At 50.9% G+C, this 18,669-nt stretch overlaps 1 protein-coding gene across 1 annotated transcript in view; it reads left to right on the forward strand.

Moving 5' to 3' along the window:
- The window catches only part of Cmip (c-Maf inducing protein), a 203,001-nt gene that overhangs the window by 160,006 nt on the left and 24,326 nt on the right, over positions 1–18,669 (forward strand). The window contains exons 6-9 of the mRNA XM_028752396.1: positions 5,821–5,883; positions 9,872–9,952; positions 12,892–12,995; positions 14,224–14,328. Coding sequence (XP_028608229.1) covers positions 5,821–5,883; positions 9,872–9,952; positions 12,892–12,995; positions 14,224–14,328 — 353 coding nt within the window. The remainder of the gene's footprint in view (positions 1–5,820; positions 5,884–9,871; positions 9,953–12,891; positions 12,996–14,223; positions 14,329–18,669) is intronic.

The raw sequence follows: 18,669 nt of genomic DNA on the forward strand, positions 1-18,669 counted from the left end.
AGTCCACACATGGTAGAAACGGCCCCAGTGCCATGAGATTGTCTGTTGTAGGAAGACAAATGCAGTCACTGCAGAATAGAGGTACATTCGTGTGCAGTGAGAGAACCTGGGAGACAGAGCTTCCCAGGGCGGTGACATCTGAGCTGGGCTTCGAAGCATCAATAGGAGTTTGCCGGATGAGTCAAGGCATCCAGGGAAGAGCAGACCATTTATTTATTCAAAGGTGCAGAGGTTAAAGTAGTGTGGAGGCTCCAGTGATGCTGGAACCTAAAGCACACGGGAGCGAGAACCTGGGAAATAGAACCGGAAACGGAGATGAAGCAGGACCCTGCTCTGGAGAGAACAGGGTGAACCTGTGAGGGGGGGACCTGTATGTAGTTTTGGGGGTAACATGCCAGTTCCAGTGCCCCCGAGGCTCATCCTACTGATCTAGGACCCTGTATCTGCACCAGGAGGTGAGCTGCTGGTCTTTCATAGCTCAGTGGGGGCAGTAGAGCCTCCTCCCTTAGTCTGGCACCCGGTACACGGTTGGTGCACCTACCACAGCTGCCTTTGACTGCTCCTGACAGGATGAAGTAAGCCAACCTGGGTGCCCCCGCTCATTTTCCAGCACCTTCTCCCGGTATCCTGTCAGTGAATTAGCTTGTGTAAGCAAACCTTCACTGCCCGAGCCAGTGAGTGTGCCAAACTCCAGCTCTGTCCCACCAGCGGCCAGCCCTGCCATTGAGGACTTGCTTAGTCTATTCCAAGGCCCCAGCAGATCAGTCATGATGAAGATACATCTCAGTCAAGGGCAGGGCTGCTTCTGGGTGGTGGAAGAGCACAGGGGAGAGGCAGCTCATCTCTTCTGCTGGGGTAGGGGTGGGGCTAAGAGGTATTGACAGCAAGGTGCTTCCAGGACCTAGTTGTGTGAAGGGTCAGGGCGTGTCACCTGAGGAGAGATGGTTAAAGAGTGGACCAGTGTGCACAAGGCAGCGGTGAGACCCTCTGCGTCAGTGCCAGTCTGAGAATTACAGAGGATATTGTGTCCCCGGGTCCTACTGGACACCATGGCCTAGAAGGAGGAAGAAGCTCTGGCATTCATACATACAAGCCTTGGGGAGAAGTTTGTTCTGAGGAACCTGGCTAAAGTGGACACATTAAGGCCTGTCCTTGCCCCTTCCCCTCCCCTGACTTTAGTCTCCCCCTCCCCCCTGCATTCTGTCACTGCCATTACCATTACCATTAGGGGATTACATCCTTACCACATCTGCTTACCACATCTTACCACGTCTCCCCCTCCAGCCTGGAGTGTGTCCTCATAGTTAACCTGTTGACAGTCAGTCCCCTGTAGCAGCGCTTGGCCCGTCTCTCTGTACCTACTTTTCTACCAGAACTTGAGTGAGCTTTTCTCATTCCACCAGCCAGATCTCCAAGCCATAGAAACCATCAGTGGGTACTATTCGGGTATCAGCAGAGGCACATGGGCTGGCATACAGACCCGGGACAGGCCCACTTCCCATGACAGTAGATGGTACCATTGAACAGACTTAATGCTAACACAGGTTCAAGCTCAGAGAATCTAGACCCGGCTATGCCAATTGCTAGAACTGAAGAAAAAAAAATTTAGTTATCTTTTTATGTGTGTGGGTGTTTTGCCTGCACATACATTTGTGTACCATGTGCCAGAAGTACCATTCAAAGTCAGAGGAGCCCATTGGACCCTGTAGAACTGGAGATAGCAATGGTTGAGCCGCCATATTGGTGCTGAGAACTGCACCAAGCCCTCTCTGCAAGAGCAGCCAGCGCTCTTAACAGCTGAGCCACCTCTTCAGCCAACCTGAAGAAATTGTAATTTTATTCAGAACAGTTGTCCCTGGGCTGGAGAGATGGTTCAGCAGCTAAGAGCTTGTGAGTCTTACAGAGCACCCATGACGATTAACAACCGTCCCTAACTCCAGACCTCCAGACACTCACATGGTACACAGTCATACACACACAAGACAATGTCTGGTATTGGGGACACCTAGCTGGCAAGGTCCTGGGTTCAGTTTCCAGCAACACCCCCCCACCCCCAGAAAAAATCCCCCTCAGGACCTGGGAGTGATTTGAGGACCCCTGAGGGTGTCAGACTCTACAAGTATCTAAGTCTCTGGAAGACAGGATGTATTGACCCATAGCCTCCTGAACATTATTCTGTGTGCATTACCTCATCTCTAGAGTGTAGGTCATGTGGTACAATCTGAGCAGGTGCCAGCTGTCACGTGGGAGAACCTCAGGAACATTAGCAGGAGAAGTCTCTACTTTCTGTCCAGAGACAGGTTTTTTGTTGTTGTTTTGTGTTTTTTGTTTTGTTTTGTTTTCCAAGTAATTTTGAGCCATGGTTGTTGAATACACAGACGAGGAGTCCATGAAGAGAGCTCTGACTTAGCTTTGACATTGCTGATATTTCTTTGTGGTTGTTGTTGTTGTTGAGGTCTTGAGCCAAGCCTACTGGCACAGGTGCGTTTTCCTAGGTTTTTAGGAGAATCACAGCTTCAAAACCTGACGGGGCTATCCAATGAATCCAAGTACAGCCCCAGCCAACTTAGTGAGATCTTTTCTGGAAATAACACAGGGGGCTGCAAGATCGGTTCAGTGGGAGATCCCCTGCCTACAATGCCCTAGTGAGGGCTGGGGATGTGGCTCGGTGGTAGAGCATTACTTCCCACTAGTGTGGGTGACATCTGGATTGTCTAGCCTTAAAACTGATAAAAGGAAGGAAGGCGACCTTGCCTTTTCCCACTACCTTCCACCCAGAGCGTTCATCTACAGCAACAGCTTCTGCCATGGGTCTTGCTCTTCATGGGAGCAGGGTGACAAAGGACATGTTCCACATCTGTCACCTCACCTGTCAGTGTATCCCGGAGAACCTTCCAGAGCTTTCTGTGAAATCCTTGCTCAGGTACCTCTCTTTCTTCATAGCGAAGAGGGTGGTTTCTCATTTTGAAGGTACCTTGGGCATTGTCAGACTGTGACATCCTTCCTTTACTCCCTAGAGGCCTTTGGGACAGAAATATCTTGACGTGTACCAGATTCCCCCTTAGGGCCACTTCACCCTCACGAGACCTACTTTATAAAGATACTTTTTGACAATCATGACACAGCTTTGTCATCTGCAGAGTTCATGCTCAGGAAACGTGGTGTGCCGAGTTACCAAAATAATTACCAAACCCCCTCAGTGTTTTAAGTTTATTTACTTACTGTGCGTGTGCATGGGGGGGGGAATCCAGGAGCGTGTGTGCCGTGGTATATGTGTGGACATCAACAGACAACCCTGTGGAGCCAATTCAGATGTCCCTTCTTGTGTGGGTTCCTGGGACCAAACTCGGGTCACCAAGCTTACACAGCAATCCCTTAACTCTGCAAGCATCTTACCAGGTCTGGTCGTGTATTTTTTTTTTTTTTTTAAGATTTTACAAATGGCATTTGTGGCAATCCAAGGGCTTCTGGTTGGACATGCCTGTTGTTTTTCTTTAACTGCTGTTTTTTTTCCGGTCCGGTGGATTCAGTGCTCCAGGCTCTGTAAAATGCCACTTCCCGTTCTTTTCTCATGGGCTGCTCAGGATTCTCAGTGAGCCACCCTGTCTAACACGCCAAGCAAAGGGCAAAGGCTTCCAGAAAGAGTCCGCAATAATGGGACCCCGCTTATTGGCTTATATCAACATGTTTTGAATACAGTCATCATTTTATGACCAGCAGAGGCCTGGAGGATTCCCTGACCCACTGTCTCTTTATCTGTCCCTGTGGGCCTTAAGGATCAGTGAAGGAGTGACTTGGATGTGGCACTTGACAGCTGCCGTCAGTGTTAAACTAGCTACCCCACTCCACTATGTAATGCACGTCCATTAGGAAGGAGGCCTGGTAGGAACTAGAGGGACCCAACCCAAGGGGACCACACCCTGCCCTGCTTGGTACCCGAGGAGAGCCAGGGAAGTGCCTCATGAACAGAGAAGGGGGCCTCCCATCCTGTTGCTGCCACTGTGGCCTGAAACCTTCCTTTGTTTAACGAGCAGGGCCAAGCTGGGTCATCTGGCCCTGGAGTGGAGAATTGGGCATGGTCTGCTTCCAGGAGGCAGAGGAAAGGGTGTCCTGGCTGCTCAGGTCACTGGAAAGCTTACCACTCTGTCTTTCCATTTCGTGCCGTCCCTCATTACCCAGTCTCTCCTTCAACGTAGTCATTGTCCCCAGACACTCTTCTGTTCCTTGGTAATAACGCAGAATGAACAGTAACCCAAGCATGAGGTCACCAAAGTGACTTTGAATCCCGGTTCTGCTGCTGGCTCACTGTGCACCCTGGGTTGGTGCTTTCCCCGCCTCTCCAAGCTCAGACTCCCATTCTCAGCGGGTGAGTAGGAACTCCCTGCACGTGGACAAGTCACACACTTCTAGCCACACGGGTTGGCATAGGCCACCGAGGACACCATTGAGAATGCTGTCATTTTATCAGGCTGGGATGGTGAGAGGCGGGAACTTGCCTTGCCCTGGGCTGCAAACTCCTGACCTGAGTTCCTTGGGACTGCCCAGCAGTAGAAATGGGACCAGAATGACAAGGTGTTGTCTCCTCCTCCTCCTCCTCTTCCTCCTCTTCCTCCTCTTCCTCCTCCTCCTCCTTCCAAAAATCGTCAGTTTTGAAATTGAAGGTATCACCTGTGGCCACTCTGTTGAAATGACTTCATCACAAAGAACCACTCGAGTATCTGGTTACTCACAATCTCCATGTTTTGGTTCCTTGCCTACACCCCTCTCTGGTACTTGGCATTGAACCCAGGGTCTTGAACATACTACATAAACACCCTGTCACCATGCTGCACGACAGCACCTTTCTGTTGTAACTCATTATTCGAAGATAAAGTCTCAGCTGCCCAGGCTGTCCTAGAACTCACTCTGTAACGCAGGCCAGCCCTCCAATTCCAGTTCCCCTGTCTCGGCTTCCTGAGCACCTAAGGATGATTCCTGGACTTGACTTTTTTCCTTTATACTGTCTTTTCCATGATACCCCTAAACCAGCAAGTCCCTAGTATTACAGGGCAGGCCCCAAGGAGGCTTTCTAAGCAGTTACTTAAGGAGTGCGGGGGTTACCCCACCCTTCTTTAATATGAACTGGAGTGTGTTTAAAGGCCGTTGGGTTGTCACGTACAAGGGGACTGCTGCTTATGGGGTTATAGCTATGCTGGGCTTTCTGTGGTGCACAGGACTGGCACCCCCCACAAAGCACAATCAACCTGATAGTTAAGGAACCCTGCTTGTTGATGCCTGCACATTGGATGCTTACAGAGACTTTTTGGACCTTACCTTTCAGAGGGTAGATTTAGGATCATTTGAGACAAAGTCACCTGTTCCAGTGGTCTTGGAACTAGGAAGGGGCCAGATCAGAATGTCAGCCAGGACTCTGCCCAGCCTGGATGCTCATCCCTTAGGTTGTTGCGAGGAGCCCAGCTCCCCACAGAGCTAGGAACATAGAAGGTGCCAAGATGCATTATTGAAAATAGCATCCTGTTCACCCAATCAGATGTCCTGCTGCTTAGTCAGAAGTTGTGGGCTTAAAGGCAGTATGGATAAATGCCAGCTAGGCATGAAGCCCCTGAAGTTAGATGTCTCATTTGTGAGTCTAGCCTGGAACCTTTCTGCACTCTGGAGCTCTGGTCTGTACATTAGAAAAGGCATTCTACCCAGCAGAGAATGGAGGGATATTTTCATTTCTTTTCGAGTGGCTCTCTTCTGCAGACTACACCCCTCCCTCATGCCCCTCCCCCACCCCCACCAGATCCCGCTGACTGATGGCTGTTCATTTTCTTGTAGGCAATTGCGCCTCTGCTGGAAAACAACCACCCACCACCAGATCTCTGCGAATTCTTCTGCAAGGTACGGTATCACTGCAGCGGGCTATCAGAGGCCACTGCCACCACGGTGTGCCAGCTAGGTGCGTCTGAATGCACTAGCTCAATGCCAAGCCTACCTGCCAGCCTGGTCAGGGTCCCAGATGTAGGCAGAAGGCATACAGGTGCCCCGTGGTTGGGGCTGCTGCCCTCTGCGAGACAGGCTGAGAGGAGGACCAAGCGTCTGGCTTTTCTATGGACTATTTCTGGCTGTCTTGGGAGGCAGCTTGCTTCTAGTCTTCTGGATTCCTGACGTCAGAGCTGGGTTATTCTTAGCTGAGGCTCCTCTGAGCACTGACTGGCCCAGGGTAGGGGCCCGGCTGCAGGGCTTTCCCTGGACAAGGGAAACTGTCAGCATGTGCCAGGTCAGCTTGGAGGAGCCACAGAGCAGGGCAGCATGCCCAGGGACCTGATGCCAACCTCCCAGCAGAGTTTGTCTGCAACATACCCAGGCACACCAGGGGACAGGGCCTTCCCAGAAAGCACAGCTTAACAGCTTGGGGGCTGAACTGGCACGCAGATCTGTCTGTCCTTTGCGTTCTCGAGTTCTCTCTCGTTCTCTCTTTCTCAATTTCAGTGTGTGTGTGTCTGTGTGTGTGTGCGTGCGTGTGCGAATGCATATGTTTACTCTAATAACGATATCCATAGAAAGACACACACTTGGTCTTCACCTGTGGCACCGCCATGCCAGCCATAGCCCTGCAGACTAATTTCCTTTGTGCTCTCTCCTTCCTTGATTCCCTTGGGTACCATATGGGGGTCCCTGCCCCACATCTACAACCCCATGCTGCCTGTTGGGAGACATTAGAGTATGTAGCAAGACTGTGTTCTGTTTGCCTCTGCTTCTCCTATAAGGAGATGTTTCCCAGTGACTCACACATTGGCCAGCCCATGGCACCTGGGGAGGCAGTTTAGAACCCAGCACAGAAGCCCCTTCCTTCATGTGGTATAGGTGATGGGCCCTCTGGTCCAAGCAGAGGAACAACTACCAGCACAGCAAGCCCACACAGGAGAGGAGCCTCTGCCCCAGCATTCAGTGTCAGATCCTAGGCAGATGGAGTAAGAGAGCCCCAGCCTCTCTCCCGGTTTCATAGTTAACAAATGTTGATTCCAGAAAACTGACCTTTGTTAAAGTCTTATAAACGATTTATTTACTTCCTCCATACGCTCGTGCACACGTATGTCATGGTGCACAGAGGTCACAGGAGAATGTGTTAGGCTCCGTGGACTCCTTTAATCTTGTGGGTTTGGGGGATCAGGCTTCATGGCAAACACCTTACCGAGCAACCTCACTAGCGTCTCCCACCCCCAAGTAAGTCTTTCTCTGGGGTCCCTGCTAGCATAAAGCAAAGTAGGAGAAAATGGACCCTGAGCAGTCTCTGCTGGGGTCTAAATGGAAGAGATAAGAACCTGGCCAGGGCCATGGGGCTTCAGGCTGTCTTCGCTCTGGTGGCTAAGCCCTGGAAGAGGAGCTTCATTGCTACAAAGCCCTCCTCACCAGTTCCCCGGGGCCTCGCTGAGCCTGCCTGAGGAGTCTCCAGACAGCCCTTCCTGCTGGACTTCCAGATCTCAGACACAAAGGTTTGAGGAAATTTTGCTGCTCCAGTTTCCTAGAAAAGCCTTGAGCTCTTTCTCCCCAGGTCCGCTGACCTCAGTAAGATTTGCAAACGGAACTCCTTCTGGGCCAAGGGACTCATATGTACAAGCAGGTCAGTGGGGCAGAGTTACTGGGCCAAGAGAGCTTGTCTACCCCAGGAAGGCCTAATTTAATTTCAAAGCAAGACGTAGTTATAAAATAAGTACCTAAGCTCAGGCCCACTGACGCTTTGCATTGGATCCCCACCACTGCTTAAAAGTATGTGTGACGGCTCACACCTGTAATTCCCAGCACTCGGGAGATGAAAGACAGGAAAATCCAGGTGTTGAGGTCATCCTTGGCTACACATTAAATTCCAAGACAGCCTGGGCTACATGAGACCCTGTCTTAAAAAATTTGAGTGTGAAGGACTCCATGGTGACAAGGAAGGAGGAGCCAGGCTTGGCCTATGGACTCCTGCAGGATGTTGACAGCAGCCTCTGAGAAGTCAGAGGCTGCCCCACATCTAGAATGTTCTCCAGCTTATCAGACAGGCCTGCTGAATCTTACTGAGGAATGAGATTGGAGGCAGAACATACCTTTCTGAAATGGTCCTAAACATTCAAGGTCAAACAAAAACCAACAAAAGATTCTATCTTGTCCATTTTTTTTAACCGTATTCTGATTTTAAAGACTGTGGTTTTCATGCAGTTGCGTTAGAAACTGAAGTCCATCCACAGATGTGTATAGCAGTATTTGTCAGTTGCCAGAATTTTCGAAGCAGTCAAGGCGTTCCTCAGTTACCTGTGGTAACTGCCCGTGCAGTGGAATCTGTGCGTGTATGCGTGTGCATGACTATACATGCACACATGTGCACATGTATGCAGGATTTGGAGGACGACCTCAGATGCCTTTCCTTGGGCAGATTTTGTATTTTGACACAGGGTTTCTTCACTGGCCTGGGGCTTGTCGATTGGCTAGGCTGGCTGGCCAGCGAGCCTCCTCCTGTCTCTCTGTCTCCCCAGTGTTGGGATTGCAAGCATGTTGATTTTAATTTTTATATATGTATAAATGTATATCACATGTTACATTTATGTGGGTCCCCATAGAGGCCAGAAGAAGGCATCAGATATCCTCAAGTTGGAGTTATAGGCAGTTGTAAACTGCTTTGTGTGGGTCCTGGGAACCAAATTCCTGCCCTTTGCAAGAACAGCAAACTCACTTAACCGTGGAACGATCCTTCCACACTCATACCTGGCTTGTTTTGGTTTAAGATACATTTTATTTATTTATTTATTTATTTATTTATTTATTTATTTTATTTATATGAATACACTGTAACTGTCAGACACACCAGAAGAGGGCATCAGATCCCATTACAGATGGTTGTAAGCCACCATGTGGTTGCTGGGAATTGAACTCAGGACCTCTGAAAGAGCAGTCAGTGCTCTTAACCGCTGAGCCCTCTCTCCAACCCATGCCTGTTTTTGTTTGTTTGTTTGTTTGTTTGTTTTTGTTTGTTTTAACAGAGGTTCTAGGGATGAAACTCAGCAAGCATTTTTCTGAGTCATCTCCCGGGGTCCCATCAGGAGACTCTTATTTTTCTGAGTCATCTCCCGGGGTCCCATCAGGAGAATCTTATTTAGCGTTATAAAGAAATGAGCAGCCAGCTGTGGTAGTGCACATCTGTAATCCCAGCAGTGTGGAGACTGAGGCAGGAAGACCTATAGTCCTCAAATCTGAAATCCAAAACGCTCCAAAACCTCAAACTTTTGAGTGCTAGCCTGACATCATAAGTAGGAAATAGGTGTCAGAATAGGCACACTAAAAACATTGCGTAAAATTACCTTCAGGCTCTACATAAAAAAGAACGTATTACTTCAGGGCTCCTCATTTCAGAGCCTGTTAACCTGAGTACACAGCCCTGGGAGGGCCGAGCCACTAGGAAGGTTCTGAGCTCAGTGATTGCCTCGGGGAGGAACAGGGTGCTAGCCAAACAGCTTGAGGCAAAACTACTGTATACTAAGTGTCATGGTGATTTGAACCCTTAACCTTGGGTCTAGACCTCTAGAAGGGGCATCCAGAGGCCACTGTAGTGTAGACTTCAGACTAAGGACCTTGTGGCGTGTTAGGATGAGCTAACAAATACCTACAAACAAGTGTACTGTGGTACTGTGAGCATTGAGCAGCCGGGGAGGCTGGAACACATCCCTGCTTGGCAGTTTTGCCCTGAGCCTAAACCTGTCCTAAAGCATGAGGTCTTCCTAAACACACTGCATCATTCAGCAAAGAAAACCACATCCTTATTGGGCTTGATATCATCCTGTGGCCACTGGAAGCAGTGGGCTGTGGGTGGGGCTCCCCCCAGCCCACACTGACTGCATCCCTGTCTCCCCAGCACTGCAGAGAGCGGCCCCGGTCTATGGTGGTCATCGAGGTGTTCACACCGGTGGTTCAGAGGATCCTTAAGCATAATATGGTGAGTACCTGGTCAGCCTTGGTTGGGTGGGCGTGGCCAGTGACTGTTTCTGACGCTGGGAGTTTGCCCTTCAGGACTGTTTCTCTCCAGTCAAGCAGACGGCAAAGTCTCTCTTCCCAGTAGGTCAGAATAGATGTGGCTACTGGGGACATGGCTTACACTGAGTGGTCCCCACTATGGGATACAGGCAATACTCTGCTCTCCAGGTTGTGGAGTGGGACTCTTCACTCTTGGAGGATAGCCTGGGCTCAGTGATTTCCTTCTGAGGGTGTGGTGTAGAGGGGTGAGAGCAGCTTCAAGGTGAGAAGACCTTGGGCAGTTGTGGCCTCAGCTGGGCATAAATGTAAACCTCGGAGTGGTGACTTCTGGAACCTTGGCCCGGGGATCTTTCTCCCTGTAGCTTGTTACCTCAGTCCAACCTTAGGAAATAACATATCTTTGACTCTACCCGAATAGGACACTAAAACAGACAAAGGACAGCTCAGGGTCTGAAGGCATTGCTCAGTTAGTAGTATGCTTGTCCAGCATGCATGAGACACAGGGTTCTATCTCCAGCACTACATAAACCAAGGTTGTCAATGGACCCTCGAATCCTAGCCCTGGGGAGGCAGGCAAGTTCAAAGTCACCCTCAACTACATAATGAATTAAAGGTCAGCTGGTTCTACATGAGACCCTGTCATGTCAAAACAAAGGTGACAGGGGGCACACACACATTAGGGGGAAGGAAGTGATGACAATCTAATCGGAGCCGAGGTTAGTCCATGTTTGAAAACATAAAGACAGAACTTAATCGTCCCATTTAAGGACCTGGTATTCAACATTTGTGGAACTTAATGTGACAGTGGCAAAATTTCTCAGTACTACATGTATAGACTTTACTGAGCAAGACCTGCTGGCTGGCCACAGGCCTACCACACGGACACTGCCTAAGAATAACAAATGTGTTTCTGGAGATTGACTGGGCACCTTTTTGGAACCAGATATCATGGTGTCATTAAGAATTCAAAGAGACATTTCCTCGCCGGAAGAAGTACACCTAAAGATGCCTTAGGGGTAGCGCACTGAAATAAGAGGTCACTTCACACCTGCAAGGCTAGGAACACAAAAACCCCAGGACCATGCATGTGTTCTTAGCGCTGAGCTATCCCGCTGCCTGTTTGACAGTCTGACGACACCAAGCATGCACTCACTGCGTAGCTCTGGGAGGATCTTGACCACATACAGGTTGGCTACAGAGCACAGGCAGGAGGCAGGGTGAAGAGCAGGAGCCAAGGAACAGTAGCCAGAATGAGGCGCTGTGGGCATCTCCCTAGGTAGGAAGGCAAGATAAAGTGTTTCAGAGCCTTACGTCCTGCCAGGACTCCATGCCTAGCTTGAGAGTTGTATATGTATATGCCCACAATGTGCACACGTGCCCATGAACGAGGGAGTGTGTGTGCACGCTTCTTAAGCTCCTCTCTGAGTTCTGTTCCTCACCTGTGTAAACAAATGACCATAACGAACCACCCCTACTCCTATGGTGGAGATCAAATCCAGAGCTCTGCCACTGAGCCTGCAAGGTGATTCTTCAAGGGGGGGTCCCATTGAATGGGGGCAGGATGAGTTCAAGTGTCACCCGTGAGACATCTTGCTGGCCAGATACACTTTTTCCAGAGCTGGAGCACCAGAGTGTCTTCCTCTCGCTGATCAGACTCTATGGTGGCAGGCAGACCAGTGGGGACTGGTACCTGACAGCCCTCAGTATTGCATACCTCGCTGAGCATGGGAATGGCCACGGTTGGACAGCACTTTGAGCCTGTCCTAAAATCGCTTCCTCTTCCTTCGTTGCCCAGTTCCTTTAGACCAGGCTAGGAGAAGACCCTGGGATACTCTGGGTACTTGGCTTGAAACTCCTCGTCCGGGCTTTGTTTGCCCACACCTGCTGATGTCAGTCTCAGAGACCGCCACTTAGCTAGAGCCGGAAGAAGCCCTTTGTTCTTGCTCAGGGCCCATAATGGAGCCTCAAGTGCTGCCACAGATGGATGCCTGTGAGCTCTAAGTGCAGCTGTCTCCCAGGCTGGGAGCACTACCTTTTTTGAGTGGCCGTCTTCCTCTTCATTACTGCAGCCGCGCTCCCCCCACCTTCCCTGTCTTCAATGACGCAACCACACTGCCCTTCCCTGGTTGTGTTCTTACACACTGGCTGCCTCCTGCACGCCCACGCCTGACACCCTCATCGCCTTCCAGTTCCCACTAGCATCCTCCTTCGAATGTAGGCCCCACCTGTAACCCAGGCTAGCTAGCCACAGATTGACGAATTTCCTGCCTCGGCCTCTCAAGAGTTAAGGATAGCTGTGTGCCAGCATTCCTGGCTCCCTGCTATGCCTTTGAGGATGGTTTGTCGTCATCATCTTCAGACACTCTTTTAGACTCACGCTGGAGGCTAGGAGTGTCTGGGGTCTGCCAAACCAAAAGAAACCCCTGAGGAACTGTGTCTGGGTTCATCCCAATTCAGGAGGAAGCTGGTGTCTCCTCGATGTCTGTGGCAGGGTCCTTGGAGCTACGCTTGGCCCAGAGCTACCTTAACCTGTTCCCAACCCAAAGAGATGAGTTTCTCTTCTCACTATATAATTCTACACTGGCATCTCTCTGACTGCTGGCTACCTTAGATACCAGCTCAGAGATTCAATTCAGATAGCTACCTCAAAAGAGCTTGTAGTTTCCCCGGGGGTGACCAGAGGTCAAACAACATCTGCCACTCAAGGTCCTGCAGAGGACAGACCTAGACTTGATGACCTTTGCCTGCCGGCAGATCCATGAGGTATGAACATGCAGCCTGTGCCAGGACCCCTCCTCACCGTGGGAATCGTTAGAGGTGTTGAGTTCGTGTGTGACGTCTCCCTTCTCCAGCTCCTCCTGGCCATGTTGCCATAGCTCTGCCTTTGCTCTCTCTCTCCAGGACTTCGGGAAATGCCCAAGGCTGAGGCTCTTCACCCAGGAGTACATTCTCGCCCTGAATGAGCTCAACGCGGGCATGGAGGTGGTAAAGAGGTTCATTCAAAGGTGTGTCTCACCTACCCACCCAGCCACCCCCTCCTCTCCCTGCCCCACACTACCTGGTTTATGACACTCAGGGAAGGACTGTGTCTTGCCTAGCTAACACATGAAGGTGAAGGGGAACTCCTGAACCCTGTTCTTGTCTCTGTGACCCCGCCACCAGGGGACTGTGGGTGTTTAGGGTGGAGCAGGGACCCAGGGACAAGAGCGGTGTTGCCTTCTCACCTTGGCCTGTGTTCTGTGAGGTTTCCTTTTTAAATGTTCTCCTCGTGCCTCAGTTTCCTTATCTGTGAAGTGAGATCTCCGGTGCCCATTTGGTCCAATGACTGTGGCAAGCCCAGTGAGCTAAAGTGTACAAATGTCTCCTGTGTTTGAAGAAAACCTGACTTGGGAGCTGGGGATGTGGCAGCTTGGTAAATGGAGGCAGGAGAATCAGAGGTCCAAAGACATCTTTGGCTACATCGCAAGTTAAAATCCAGCCCGAGCCAATTTCAAAACTCGGATTGGTGACCTGTGCCCAATATAATCCCACAACACATGGCCATACTCAGGCAGATTGTTTTTGCAGGACCTGGTGTCAGACATCACTACCCTACATACACACACACACACACACACACTTCTAACCCCGACAATGGCCTGTGGGGTCAAGAACAGGACAGGCATGTCTCAGTGACAGAAGCCATATTGGCAGTTTCCTAGAGATGCTCCGTATGTCATCCTAGACACACAGGTCAGCCCATTTTACAGATAAGCGACCGTGACACAGAGGCCTCCATAACAAACAGTAAGGTAAGATGTAGTAAGGGCTCTGTGATGTCACCTTAGCCCCGGGCTCAGCTAAGGTGACCTGAAATGACATTGTTTTTAACAAAGCGCACGTCTAAGAATAAAACGATCGTGAATAGTCATTTCAGAAACACCTGTGCAAACGGGGCTGTCTCGAGACAGAGCCACCACGTGCTGTATAGTCTGAACTAGGTTTGATCCTCTGTCACAACCGAGGAGAGTCTGTCGCTCTTCACACGGCTCAAGACATAGGGGTAAAGTCTAAGCAGTTGGCTAAGCCCCTAAGCTGGCACCTCTCAGGCCTGAGCCACAGGGCACAGGCTCTCCACCTGCCCTCCAGAGGGCTGACAGAATGGGTGGTCTCCCACCTGGACCACCTCCCCAGCTCTGCGTCAGGCCAACAGATGCTCTACAGCCTCCTTACCTTCCCTCTCCTGTCTTTCAGCATGCATGGCCCCACAGGGCACTGCCCACATCCCCGGGTCCTGCCCAATCTCGTGGCTGTGTGTCTGGCTGCCATATACTCCTGCTATGAAGAGTTTATCAACAGGTGAGCACTAGTGTGCTGGGTGGGTCTAGGTGGGAGCACAGTGCCACCCTATCCTGGCAGTGTGTCACTGAAGATGATAGATTGTCACCCCTCTCTGCAAATGGCCGTGGGTGTGGACCCAGCCCTGGGTTAGGGCTGAGGAGAGGACTTGATACCCAGTATCAGAAGCTCAAAGGATACAGACACCTGGGCTCTGGCTGTTGAAGGCCTGCTCACTGTGGGGAAAGGCGACATTCTGAGGGGGTAAGGTAAGCGTGTGTGTGTCTGTGTGTGTGTGTGTGTGTGTGTCTCCAAGTGTTTGGGTGAACACCTATCATTTTAGGCTAAGGCAGGAGGATGACAGGTTTAAGTCTACAAAGTAAGAACTTGAGGGACAGGGGCCATGTAGAGTGTGTACATGTGTGTACTAATATGTGCATGGGTTAAGGGGTGTTACGGCATCTTCCAGCAAGTGTTGGTATTGTGCCTGTGGTCCCCTCCCCTCCTGAGGCAAATGTCATAGATCCCTGACTTATACCAGAGCCTGTCAGGTGGGAGACAGGCCATGCACATGGTAAAACCAAACAGTGAGGGAACCAGAGCAGGTTACTGTGAGTGTTTGCCTGGGAGGCGGGGGGGGGGGGGGAGCCTCAGAGCCTAGGATTTAGGTGGAAGTGGGTGACTACTGTGTGTAGCTGAGACCCCTGACTCAGGAGACTAGGTGTGACTCACTCAGTTGTGTGTCCTCCAAGGTTTGATCCAGACCCATCTGTCCTGGTTAAGGCTGTTTGGGGGATACCAGAGGGCACAGATACCATTGATCTGGGAGCTACTTCCTGTAGTATTGTAGATCGTGCAGGGCGTGGTGCTGCGGCTGCCCGGTTGTTCAGTTGAAACACTACACAGCTCTGAGGCTCCCCTGCTGTCTAAGTACTAGTAGAGCTGTGGGGGGTGGGGTGGGGAGGGGGGGACAGCATCGGCTAAATGAAGTGTTCTCCCAACACAAAAGCCCTAGTGCTTTTGGGGATCTCTGACCTTGGGCAGATGGAGCTGCTAAAACCAGCAGGCAGAGAAGGGCAGGGCTGTGACAGATAAGGGATGTTTCTAGGGAGCAGGGCATGAGAGAGGAGGGTTGGTCTTCCACCCCTCGGTCCTGGTCCTGACATTGAGAGGAGACGTCTCAATACGATGACCAACCATGTCCTTGTTTTTAAAAGAGGGACTAGATCCCCAGGAGTCTGCTCAAAGGCTGAGCTGCCTCTTCCCATAGGAAGACAGTTCTGTCTGTCTTGAGATATACATCCCTTCCCATCCCACAGTTGCTGGTGACATCACCGATCAGAGCGCCTTTGTCCTGGAGATGTGGCTGCTGGACTTTTGCCAACACGACACAGGGTCTATTCAGCTTAGAAAAAAAGAAATGAGGACCGAATACCCAGGCACCCCGGTGCCCTTCTGAATTAATTGGTGTGGTCTTTAGAGTCCACGGGCTAGAGCTAAGAAATCTTGCCAATAATAAGTTAGAAGGGCCCTTCAGGGAGATACTATTGAAGACAAGACTACCAGACTTAGGGAGGCAGGAAGAGAAGCATCCAGGCAGAGGGAACAGAGTATGCAGTGGCCCAGGGGTTGCTGGTGGATCACAGTGTTTTTCCATCCGTATTTCCTAAAAATACCTGCTGCTGTCACTCAGCCTGCTGAAGTTCGCTGCAGACTTTTTCGGCTGGGGATTCTGGAATCTGCTTGCCTCAACTGCCCGGGGTCTACTCATGGGCAGAGGGTCCCTGGAGCGCAGGAGCCCAAGAAAAGTTAGTGTATCTAAGACTAGAGACGGAGAAGATGGAAATGAAGGGACTCCCCAGGGCCAGCGTGGATAGCAGGTTGAGCACAGCAGGTAAAAGAGCTTGCCACACAAGTGTGAGGACCAGAGTTCAGATCCCCAGAACCCACATAAAAGCTAGGCTTTTGTGAGTAGGCTTGGTAGCCACTTATAATCCTAGCAGTGTGGTAGATTTCCTAGCTAGCCTAGGGAAATGGACAAGTTCTGTTTGACTGAGACTCTGCTTCCAGAGCTAATATGAAGAGCAATCAAGGAAGACATCCACCATCAACCTCTGGCCACTACGTGCGTGCACCTACATGCCTGCAAACAGACATGCCCACACAATACCACATGCACACACTAATAATATGAATAAGAAGTAAACGTAGGTTCGGTGTGTGGGTGTGGAGCCCAGACAGATGCTGAGCAGGGGGACGACACAATTTTAGAGGATGTTGGCCTGGATTATGTTTTCTGAGAACATGGGCGAGCCAACAGACAGTTTAAGTAGGGGAGGGTTGTCATAGGATTGCCCTTTCGCCACCCTGATACTGCCACAGGGTGAGAGATGGGCTTCAGGGCCTCGGTCATGAGAGACTGTCAGGATGAAGGCACAAGGAGGATAAGATAGATCGTCCTTCCTCCCACACAGACCGGCCTTGGCTCCCAGGAGTGCACAGCTGAGCCCCTGGGAGCCCTCGAGTTGGGGGGTCCCAGCTGATGGCATGGCTTCTCCTTCCTCCAGGCCTGCTTCTGCCAAGTTGTTTCCTTTTGGCCCATTCATTGGTCAGTCTCTCCCAGTGTCCTCCAGGCCTCTGCACCACTCCCGGTGAGCACACGATGTTCCCGCACTTGAAAGAACAGACAGCCTGACCCAGGTTAACATGCCTGTCTGGAAAAATCACCGAGCAGGGCCAAGAGGCCTTGAAAACCCACTTCTCGACCCCAGCAGAGGCAAACAGGGAGCTGGAGTGTAGAGCACAGGGGAGCAAATGAGGATCCATGGGGATCCACAGGCCCGCCTCTCAGGCCACACACGGCTTCCGCCCACTATGGAGTTCATAGGTTTCTAGAAGCGAGTGATTGCTTTTCCCCAGCAAAGCCAAAATGTGTTGATTGAGCGCCCTCAGTGGGCTATGCTCGGCCCTGGCTCACAGCAGGTGCAAAATGGATTCAGGCCTTCCCTGAGGTTTTGCACATGGCCCCAGAGCTGCCACGTGGACCAACAGTGCGAGGCTCAGCCCTGCACACCAGTACACAGTACACGTGCTTGCTTCTCTTTGGGGACACGGCACCCGTGACAAGTTTGAGAGGGACCTGAGCAGGTAGCTCTTTCATTTTCTTTTTTAAAAAGCACTTTTCATTTGTTTGTTTATTTGCCTTATTTATTGTGGAGAGGCTCTCACAGTCAGAGAACAACTTAAAAAGAGTCATTCTAATCTTTACCATGCAGGGCCTGAGGGTCGAACTCAGGTTGTCCGCCTTAGATGCAAACCTTCCTACCTATTGAACCATCTTGCCAGCCCAGTGAACAGCTGTTTCTGGTGACTCCTGGTGCTGCCCTGGTGCTGCTTTCCACTTCCCTCAGCCTGTCCTAGAGCCAATGAGCTCCTTGAGTTTGGGAAGTGTTTTGAAAGTTCCCTGATTCAGGGGGAATGTCCTAATGTCCACTGGGTAGGAAAACTATGGTTTGGGGGTTCAGGCAGGAATGTGTCCATGGCAGGAAGAGGAAATCAAAGGGGGCTTCCTGGAGGAGAAACCTACAGAGTCTTGGGACCTTAAAAGACAGCTTGGTTGGTAGTACTTAGTCCCAAGAGCTAACTTCAGATCCAGCTACTTGGATTCATGAGCTGTGACATCCAGATCACCTAACCCCGTGGAGTCTGTCGATGTTCCTAGGAGATGGTATCTGTAAGCACCTTTGTGAAACCTGGTAGAGAGGCACGGACACCAGCCCTAGAACCTGTTGCTCTTGTTACCATGCCTGAGGATGCTGTCCCGGGAATTATGGGTAATTTGAAAGGGGCTTTCTCAGGTCAAGGCTCTGACAAGTCCTACTGCAGCAAAAAGACTCCAAACATCAGTGTTTGGCTTCACATTTTCTAAGCAACTGTGGCCCAGAAGCCAATTCCTCAGTCACCACCTTGTGACATCTCATGACACCAAGCACAAGCAGCGTACCTCCAGGCAATCGAAGAGGCTAGAGTTTAAGAGGCCAGCCCTGAAGAGACCCCTGGAGATTCCAGGCTCGCCAGAATGTGGGTCTTGGGAGCTATAGAAGTGAGCCTTGGGCTCCCGGGGAAGAGGGGTGGATGCTATGCTATGCTCTCTCACCTGGTGAGGGCAGACAATCAAATGGGAAATGTCACCTGAGGGACACGGTGGCATCAAGGTAGGAGGGACAGCTTCACTTCAGGAAACAAGTGAGCAGAGCTGGACTCCTCAGATGTCACAGGTATATCAGGAAGGATCCCGGGTTGGTGTTGATATGGCTACGCCAGGTACTAGGTGGCTGTCACAGAGAGGGGTAGCCTTGCTAC

The sequence above is a fragment of the Grammomys surdaster genome, unplaced genomic scaffold, assembly GCF_004785775.1.
Source record: "Grammomys surdaster isolate TR1022 unplaced genomic scaffold, NIH_TR_1.0 128, whole genome shotgun sequence".
Taxonomy (NCBI): Eukaryota; Metazoa; Chordata; class Mammalia; order Rodentia; family Muridae; genus Grammomys; species Grammomys surdaster.